This window comes from Echinops telfairi, unplaced genomic scaffold (assembly GCF_000313985.2).
Source record: "Echinops telfairi isolate 266 unplaced genomic scaffold, ASM31398v2 ScPeMD7_7469;HRSCAF=8507_0, whole genome shotgun sequence".
NCBI lineage: Eukaryota > Metazoa > Chordata > Mammalia > Afrosoricida > Tenrecidae > Echinops > Echinops telfairi.
The window spans coordinates 29402436-29412354 of NW_022111372.1; the positions used below are offsets into that span (position 1 = coordinate 29402436).

Below are 9919 nucleotides of genomic sequence, written 5' to 3' on the forward strand. Positions count from 1 at the left end.
TTCCTCACCCATACGTTCACGTGGCTCCCTGCCACGGCCACTGGCTCGCTGTGGGGAGGTTTCCCTTTGTCCCACGCTCTCACTTCCTGGCAAAGCTCTAAGTGCGGGGTGGTGGGTGGGGGGTAGGGGAGGCTTTGCTCTATGGAAAACGGATCAGGGACATCAGGAGTCATAGGAAATGCTTCCTGTGCAATGAGCTTGCAAAGGGCATTCAGAAATCCTGCTTCATTTCAAACAAAGAGTCTGATTACAAGACGCCCCGCCCACTGGAAGCAGGAGCCTTCAGGGAATGAGGATGAGGGTGATTAGACTTTGGGGAGTCAGATTCAGTTCTGACACAGAATAATCAAGAGAACAAGTATGTGCCGCAGCTGTGTCTCTCCCTAACAGTCTGGCAGCCAGCTGGATTTCCACGAAGGCGTGCGTCTCCCACATGCCTCGTGGGCTACGTCCTGCAGAGCTTCAGTGGGAAATTCTCTGTGATGAGGTGATCAGCATGAAGCAGCACCACGATGTTGACCTCGAATTCTGGAAAGGAGAGAGAGCCTTGGTGTTCACTCGCACCACACTCCACTGGGGCTAAAACCTGCCCCCGTGCCGTCCCCCTCAGCCTCACAGCGACAATAGGGGCAGGTCAGGACCTGGCTGTCAACCGGAAGCCCGCGGGTTTGACCCTTCCAGTGGCTCTGCAGCGGCGGTTGTTGTTGTGCTTGCCGGTGAGCGGAGTCCGGCTCACAGCGAGGCCGTGTGACTCAGGGCAGCTGCCCCCGGCTTCCGGGCAGATCATCTTTTCTCTTGCAGAGCGGCTGGGGCTTTGGATTGCCGAGCGCTGTGTCAGCAATTGAATGCTTAACTGCTGTGTCACCAGGGCTCTGTAAGGACACTTCTATTCTGTCCTCTCAGGTCACAGCACCATATACTGTCCCATGAGTCAACTACAGGAGTGAGTGGAAGGCTCTAGAAACCGTGGTTCTCAACCCTTCATATACAGGTCCTCATGTTGTGGTGACCCCCAACCATAACATTATTTTCGTTGCTACTTCTAAGCTGTAATTTTACTACTGTTATGAATCGGCCAATCCCTGTGAAGGGGTCACGACGCACAGGTTGAGAACCGCAGCTCTAGAAAGTCATGGGCATACATACCCCAGTGCCCTTGTGAGGCTGTGTAACTGCAGCACCTCATGCTTCCAGGAAAGCCAGTGAAGATGAGTACACTGACATCTGACCATCTCTGTATACTTTCTCTAAGTATGTGTCGATCTCCTGTCTTGGACAGCAGGCCACACCAGGCTCCCTAAATGACTTTCCTTGTCCTTGGTCTTTACTACAGACACTCTTCCGGAAGCCTTGCAACCCATTTGTCCCGTGTGGCTATGATTTTACAACTGATGAGGCACGGCCAGCACACCGGGCCCACAGCTGTCAGTGTACACGTTGCACAGCGCCAGGGAGGAACCATGTTCAGGACCATGCACAGTGGGCATGGCGAGCCTCTGCCTATCAGCTAGCTGACCTGACACACCTGCTCCAGGGGGTTCCCTGACCTTTCAACCATCAGGATTCTTTCTCCACCATCTCTTTAGCTGAAGTTGGTACCCTTGTTGATCACAAGGTAAAGGGTGTGTGTCTTTTCTGAAGAAAAGTCCTGCTCCCCTGAGAACGGAGGCGGAGAGAGGTGCTCTGTGTGGGCCGAGCAGCAGCTGGGAGAGGGTGAAAGCCCGGCGCTGCAGAGCTCAGCTTCTGAAGGGGCTTTGGGGCCACCTCATCCAACAGTGCCTGAAGCTGGAGACCTGTCTACAATGTCCTGAATGTGGGTGTTGCCTTAACACAATGATCGCCTGTGACAGGTGCTCCAACAGCATCTGTTTGGTTGGCTCCCTGTCTCTGATAATCATCACAAAACTGGAAGCTTCCTCTGAGCCCTTCCAGCCACTATCTCTTCCTCTGTTCCCCCACCCTCCTAACTGCTTTTTTCCCCAGGAGACACTGAGGGGGCCTGTGCGGAGCCGGGCCAAACACCGCATGTTCTGATGTCCCACGTTCCTGCTTGTTCTTCTAGCCAGGGGTTGGGGCTGCAAGATGGTCTTGCGCTTTCCCTATGTGTGAAGCCACTGTAAGTCAGCACAACTTAGGTGAATGGTCAGAGCACAAGGAAGTCACTCGTACCACAGGGCTCTGTGCTCATGCTCACCTCCGAGCTACAGTAGTCCCTTGTGAACCACGGCCCCTCTGGGCCCGGCCACACCCGCCCTCTACCGGCGCAGGAGGGGCAAAGCAGTGCCTGGGTGGGAACCACTTCCCTCCTCCAGCTTCCCCTCCACAGCCAATGGGAACAGCAGTGCAGGACCGCTCCAACCATTAAATGTCATCAACATTTTGGGAAAGATATCTGTCATGTGTAAAGCTTGACCTTCAACGTGAGGACACGAGTGTGAGGGTTGTCTTGGATGAGGGACTGAGGGCTTTACGTGGAAACTTACACAAGCTTGTGTCTTGTGCAGCACAATTCTGATAAAACTGAGCTTCACTGACAGCACAGCAGGAAACCACACCTTCCTGTACTTTTCTGCACCCTATGGAGGCCAACCAAGTTGGGAAAGCAACAGCAGAGGCCTTCCTCCAAGTGCCGCAAAAAAAAAAAAACATCCCCACCTTCTGGGTCACCTGTGTAGTGTGGCACCGAGGATACACTGAGAGCGAGCTATCTGGTCAAGGTGGGACATGAAGAGGCGGGCCGGGCCGCTCCAGATGTGGAGGTGGAGCAGCTGCAGGCGAAGGAATTCACCCTTCACTCCATGCCCTTTGGTACCCTAGAATTTTACAAGACGAGCATATTTCACCTGCTCTCATTCCAGTTCGTGGCAACCCCGTGTGTTTCAGGTTTGACTCTCAAGCGTCTTTTGGCAAGTGTCGCTGTCCTTGCATGTGTGTTTGGTGAACAACTGAGCCTCTTGATCCCATGCTACAACTTAGCATCTCACACACAGGACTGGGGGGATCCAACAGCTACCAGGGGCTCTGGCCGCACTGGGCAAGCTGCCTGAAGCCCTCACAGGGAGGTCACGGTCCCCTCGATGACCCGACGGCCAGACACAACATACTCTCCTCTCTCAACCTAGACAGCACAGGTCACTGTGACAACAAAGTTGCATTGTACTTAAAGTGTAAATATAAGGGTCTCTGGTGGCACAGTGGAGCACACGTCCAGCCTTTCCCTGCAGGTCAGCAGTTCTAGGCCCTGCTGCCCTCTGCAGAAGGACATGGCTTTCTACCCTCCTGAAGACTTGGTCTGGGAAACCCACAGGGGCAGTTCTACTCTGCCCTATAGGGTGACTATGAGTCAATGGACTTGATGGCAGTGAGTCTATACTGTGAGCTTTAAAGTAAAGCCAGTGCTGTGAACAAAAAGGAGGGCTCTTGCTGGACGAGTCATGCAAGTTAAAGACTGAGGGCACTGGGGCGTTAATGAAGATGCGGGGTCCTTCCTTGGTCAAACAGGAAGACCAGCCCAGCAGGATTCCCTGGTTCTGTGCTTGCTGTTGACCATAAGGCTGGCACCCCCAGTCCATCCAGAGGCGTTCTAGAATGCAGGCCTGAGTCTGCTCCCATGAAAACCCCCACGGAGCACAGGTCTACTCTGACACATGGGGTTGCCATGCGTTGGAAACCGTTTGACCCAAGCGAATTTGTTCTCCCTAAAGCCCTGCATCCCATATCTAACAATGCACCTCAGGCCTGGCCCAAGAACGGCCGGGGACTTTTCAGTCAGTGTACAGAAAACTCTTATCCCTGCCATCATGTCTCTGTTCTACTTCTTCATGGGGCTGCTTCTTAACTGAACTCGACAAACACTAGGGTCACTCTACCATTAAAACAGCTGATGAGAAGATGTAAAAGTCCTTTAATGTGGTTTCATTTAACGTGAAATAATGTTAAGGGAAAAAGCAGGACATGACTCAGCCTTTGTGGTCATCCGATGTATATGCATTTATCTGTGACAAATGACCACTCCCGCCCACTGAATCGACCTGGCTGTACATCTTTATAGGAGTAGAAAGCCTCACCTTACTCCTGAGGTGTGAGTGGTTGTTTTGACCTATTGATTAGCAGTCTAAATCTTTACCACTATACCACCAGGGCTAATCACAAATGAGCAAACATACTCTAAATTGGAGAAGCCCAAAGCTTTTATCTGGACGAACATTCACAGTAAGGTTTTCACTTGTTTGGACATTTCTTCTCAAATGCCCCTGATCAAAACGGCCTCCCACTGAACCACTCCTCTCTGCTGTCAGGTCCCTCACTGTCACGATAGTTTTCTGCACAACTCTCCCTGTCCCCTGACTTATTGTACAGCTGCACATGGGGGGTGTCTCTGTGCCAGACAGCCTGAGCTACACAGGAGCGGGGCTTGCCCTCTGCTATGTCCTCCGCACTGGCCCAAGGGCTTCCCAGCCAGCCTGGCAATTGGCAAAGTGACTTGGAGCTGCAGTGACCCCAGGAGACCGTGGGTTGTCTGCCTTCCCGTGGCCACACCCCTGAGCTTACCCACTTTGAAGTTGGTGGTCTCCAGAGTAGGGCAAGTGAAGAGCCTGGGAAAAACCATGTGGATGGGAACAGAGAGGCCCCGGCACACATCCCCATCAGCGATCTGGATATTCTGAATCTCCGTGGCATCTCGCGCATAGCCTTCTGCGCAGCCTGGGAAAGGGAGAGAATGGCACGAGGTCAGACACCAGCACCAGCTGCATCAGACCTTCAGTGAGAATCAGCAGGAGTGGCAGCAGCAGCCTCCCTCAGGTCTGCAAGCCTACTCTGCGAGATTCCAGGAAGCTCTGGGTCTTTCCCACTGCGCTTTTCTCAAACACACAGGAGGAAGTACACTGGACAAGCGGAATGGAAAGGGAATAGAATTTTTATCCAAACTTTTTGAAACCTTGTATTTATTGGAGTCAAGAAACGTGCTCTTTATTTTTGCTTCTCCGGGCATCATTTTAACTGCTGAACACACAATGAATGGCCAAAGGCAGAAGCTAGAAGATGAACCTGTTAACAAAGGACCCCCGCCACAGGTGTCCACTTGGACAGCTGAGAAAGATGGGGGGTGGGGGGCTCACGCCTCCGGTGCCCACATGGACGGCCGAGGGAGGAGGAGGCTTACCACAGGTCTCCACTCGGACCAGCTGCAGCTCTATGCTCCTGATGGCTGCGTCGGAATGCTCCACAACCAGCTCTCCTGTCAGCGGCTCTGTGATAGCACAGTTAGTTGAGTTGAGATGTCCTCTAATAAGAAATTTGGGCAGCAAGGCTCTCTAAAATAAAACCAAATTAAAAATAAATAACCAAGAATGAAAAAAGTAAGGAAAAATTACCTCAACATTACTTTGGTACTTATCAAAACTTAGAGTTAGTAACTGCAATAAAACACACTGGAATTCTGTTTTACAGAACGACAAAAAAAGGAGAATGTCATTTACATTGTCTTTCAACAGAAGGTGTGGCCGTCACTAGACAGAATTAGTCAGCTTTCTATAGGAGGGGCATTAAAGAGTTTGTGTAGAAATGGAAGCAAAAGATAATCGGACTTTTCCATGAAATCTCGGAAGCTCCCTTATATACGGATCACCAGTCCTCTTTTAGTGGGTCACACAGGGAGCCAGCCCTGGGTGTTGTTCTGAGTCGGGAAACTGTCATCGGTATTTCAAATACCAGCAGACCCCCGTGGTGAGCAGGTTTCACCAGAGCTTCCAGTCAGAGAGACTAGTTTCAGAGAGATCTGGCGATCTATACCCCAAGATTAGCCAGAAGAACACCGCCCAATATGGTGTTGGAAGCTGAATCTCTAGGACGGAAGTCACCCAAAATGCACAGCAGCTGCAACAATGGGCACCAGCACACCAACACTGTGAAGACATGCCAGGCTGGGGAACGTTCCGTTCCGCTGGACACGGGCTCCACGAGACACGGGGAGCCGACTTGATGACAACAAAAACACTCAAATTGCATGTTTACAGGGCACCTGACTGGTACCACCCCACTGAGCAGACATCATCCTGACTGGCAGCACCTGGGCCTGGAAAACTCCTTCCTATCAAACGAGAGGATAACAAATGTCTTAAAGGAGTTGTGAAGGCTAAGGACAGCCAGTCACTAAAATGGCATTTAAGGAGATTAAAAGTTTTTAACCCAATTATGAAAAGCCAAGAAAAATACTTTATTACAAGGACATGTACAGAGAGCCCTTTTCTTGCATGCTGGACTAAAAGTCTAAGGGCTTTTGCACAGTGGGCTTAGGAAATTGGCCCATGGTGATTGATGTTGTGGGAAAAACAGATCTAGAGACCGGGCAACAATTGTTTGAGCTGTCTCAACCCCTGGCTGTTCTCCATTCATGTTTATAGATGAAGAGCTAGTTGTGTGGTATTGTTAACCATACTACCTGTGGATCCTTAACCCACAGGAGAATCTGTTCTTCAGATGAACTGAGGCTCGGATTAGAGGTGCTCCTGCCTTGAGTATGGCGCAAGAGTGGGGGCATATGCTCTGTGTTTTCCAGTAGGTCTTGGGCCTCGCTGTCCTGCACTGTGGCCTTAAATGACCGGACCAGCCTTGGAGGGCCTCTTGAGTAGGAGGTCCCCTCTTACAAAAAGCAGATCCTAACTCCAAAGCCTGGAGCTGCAATGATTTCACTCCTTTTAATGAAGTACACTGAGCTGTCCCAGACTGCCCCCTCCTAACTCCCAACTGCTTCTGAACTTAGGGACTCCTCCAGGCTCTTCCAGGAGAACTCACTCCTAGAATCCTCTCTCTGAACCATAGAACTGTGCTCTCACCTTCCGGTGGAATGGAAGTATCTTTGAATTCAAAGTGTTTCCTTTTTCACCAGCTCCTTGAGAGTCTTTAAGGTGATACAAAGTCTTGGTAGCGGAAGGTTCCAGCCTCAGCTGCTAGCCAGAAGGTATATGCACTCTTGCGCTATACTCAAGGCAGGAGAACCAAAAACCAATACACATTTGAGGAAAATAAAAGCAAGAAAAAGCAGCACACAATCAACAAACCAAAGGATCAATCACTAAGACGCAGAATCAATAAAGGCAAGAGATAAAAGCGTGCTAAGCTGTAAGAGGCTATCTTGAAAAAGTCATAGTATTTAGTAATGAATCGCATTGTTATAGGAAAGATCCCAACAGATATGCTAAATAAAGGGAAAATACTGAGCTGAGAGATTGGGTCAAGAGATTCTCCTATGATCCTTCTAAGAAAGAACAGAAGAAAGGTTCCTAGAACTGAATGAAGGTTCATCAAGCCTTCGGACTCCTAGAGATCAAGTGCCAGGCACACTGACTAAATAAAGATCCACACCAGGGTGTCCTTATGAAATTCTGCAACACTCAAGATGGGGAGACCTTGGAAGGGTAAGGGAGAGGAAAAGGGGCAAAGAAACAGCTAAGTACACACAAATTTGAGAATTAGTATCCCTAGGTATTAGATACAAGAAAAAGATGACACATGAAATAATTATCGAAGAATTGATGTTATGGAATGACGTCAAAAACGTCTTACAATAAAAAGAACAATCATTAAAAAGACAAAAAAGAAAGTGAAACCTAAAGTGGATGCCAGAAGACATTGTCAAGACTATACTATACTAGACTACTCTTGTAGAGCAGTTAAAGAAAACTGAAGAAATGATTAAGTAAAGGAAATGAACAGAAAATTTCAAAGGGAAGCTTGAGGGAAAAAAAGTATTATAATGAACTGTGCAAAAACCTGGAGTTAGAGTGTTAAGTAAATCTCAAACTGAAGAATTGAAGAAAAAATTCAAGCCTCAAGTTGTAATATTGAAGGAGGTGGCATAGTGGGCTAGACGTTGGGCTGCTAACTGCAAGGTCAATAGTTTGAAACTACCAGCCACTCCAAGGGAGAAAGAGGAAGCTATCTTCTGCTACAAAGATTCGCAGTCTTAGACCCACAGAGGCAGTCCAACCCAGCTCTACAGGGTTGCTTTGAGTCGGAACTGACTCAATGGCAGTGAGTTTTCTGAACATCAAAAGACAATGGAAAGACTGTCCCAAACAATGTTTCAATATTCAACTAATTTAATAGGTATATTATCAAAAACCCGGGATGTGAAGGACGAAATCTAAGTTGCACTGAAGACATGAGCAAAAAATAAAACTCTAGGACTTAAGTGAACACCAACTTAAATGTTTCAACAACCTGAAGAAAAAAAGTACTCACTAAGTCCATGCCAAGAAATTTTTGTTTTGATTTTTTAATAATTTTATTGGCACTTCATCCATATATCATACAATTCAATAGTTCAATCATATCAAGAATTGTACAATCATTACCACAATCAATTTTTTTCCTTTTTTTAAAAAAAAGTATTTTATTGGGGGCTCATACAACTCTTTATCACAATCCATCCATCCATTGTGTGAAGCACATTTGTTGCCATCATCATTTTCAAAACATTTCCTTTCTACTTGAGCCCTTGGTATCAGTTTCTCACTTTTCCCCTCCCTCCCCCATCCTCCCTATCCCAAGAAATTTCTAAGAAAACTACCAAGCCAACTGACAGCAAGAGATCTGCATTTGTATCCATTCCAAAGAAAGGTGAATCAACAGAATATTGAAATTATCAAACAATATAATTAATTTCACGTTAATAAACTCTTGCTTAAGATAATTAAACAATTGCAGAAGAACATGGACAGGGAGCCGCCAGAAATTAAGCTGGATTCAGAAAGGGCATAGAATGTCTTTAAAGTGTTGACATCCTCGCCATCCTCGCTCCTGCGGGGCATTCTGGCTGTACTGGTTCTCAACCTTCCTGATGCTGCCACCCTTTCATACACTACAGCTCCTCATGTGGTAACCCCCAACCATAAAGTTATTCTCGTTGCTACTTCATCACTGTCATTTCGCTACTGTGATGAATCGGGCGATCCCTGTGAAAAGGGTCCTTCAACCCCGAAAGGCGTTGTGACCACAGGTTGAGAACCGCTGTCCAAAACAGACGTTTGCGCTTTTTAGCATTGTGTTTGCCAGCGCCATCATCTAAATGCACCTGTGACTCTCCTGTCTTCCCCATTCAATGCCCAACACACATCGCGGGAGGGGCGGGGCCCAGCCTGGTTCCCGTCTGTGGGTCTGATGTGAAGTGGAGGCTTCTCCGGACATGGGCAGCTGCCAGGGCTGATGAGCCAGGAAGTAGGAAAATCAACTCCACTGGATTCAGAGAAAAGTGATGCTCCCGGTCCCGCTGCAGGAACACACAGCCGTTGTTCCCTGCCTTCCGAAGGCACGGTGGACGCCAGTGGCCCGGCGTGCTTTCTTATAGTCGCTCTCTGCGCTCCTGGAATGCCCGTTTAGGGACTGTTCTTGCGTTGATCAGAGAATGGTGATCTGTGGAAGGGTTAAGAGGGTGACCCTGAAACTTAGTCTCTGCTCTGATGAATGGATCTGTGAGCTCTCCTCCGAGATTATTCCAGTTTGGGGCCTTTTATTTCCCAAATAAAGTCTGTTACACCGTCTCATTAGACACGCAATCGAAGAATTTGAAACACCAGGGACGTCTCCTTTAAGAGCCACGTTGTTTGGTTTTCGCTTCTCCTTTTTAATGTCACCTTGCGAATTCCGCCCACAGGCTCTATTTATTTGCCACTGTGGGCCGTGTGCAGGAGTGTCCCTTGCAGACACCGGGCCTGTGAAGCAGGCACAGGGCCGTGTGCAGTTCGCAGAGTTCATGTGCGTTTGAGGCGCTCACCTTACGATCTGCTTATGGGCTGTCTGCTTGCTGGCAAGTTCACAGACCAGCCACCCTGAGCCGAGTCCAAAGGGCAGCTCTGGGATGTGCAGCTCGGTAAGCAGGACTTGTGTTTTCCAGCCTGGAAGAGCTCTCTGAGAGCCA

At 48.7% G+C, this 9919-nt stretch overlaps 1 protein-coding gene across 1 annotated transcript in view; it reads right to left on the reverse strand.

Annotated features, from left to right (window-relative positions):
- Positions 1-210: 210 nt before the first annotated feature.
- VPS26C (VPS26 endosomal protein sorting factor C) overlaps positions 211-9919 on the reverse strand; it is a 47240-nt gene continuing 37531 nt past the window's right edge. The window contains exons 6-8 of the mRNA XM_013005921.2: positions 5165-5315; positions 4552-4704; positions 211-528 (exon numbers count right to left, since the gene is read on the reverse strand). Of these exons, the coding sequence (XP_012861375.1) occupies positions 446-528; positions 4552-4704; positions 5165-5315 (387 nt within the window). The 3' untranslated portion in view covers positions 211-445. The remainder of the gene's footprint in view (positions 529-4551; positions 4705-5164; positions 5316-9919) is intronic.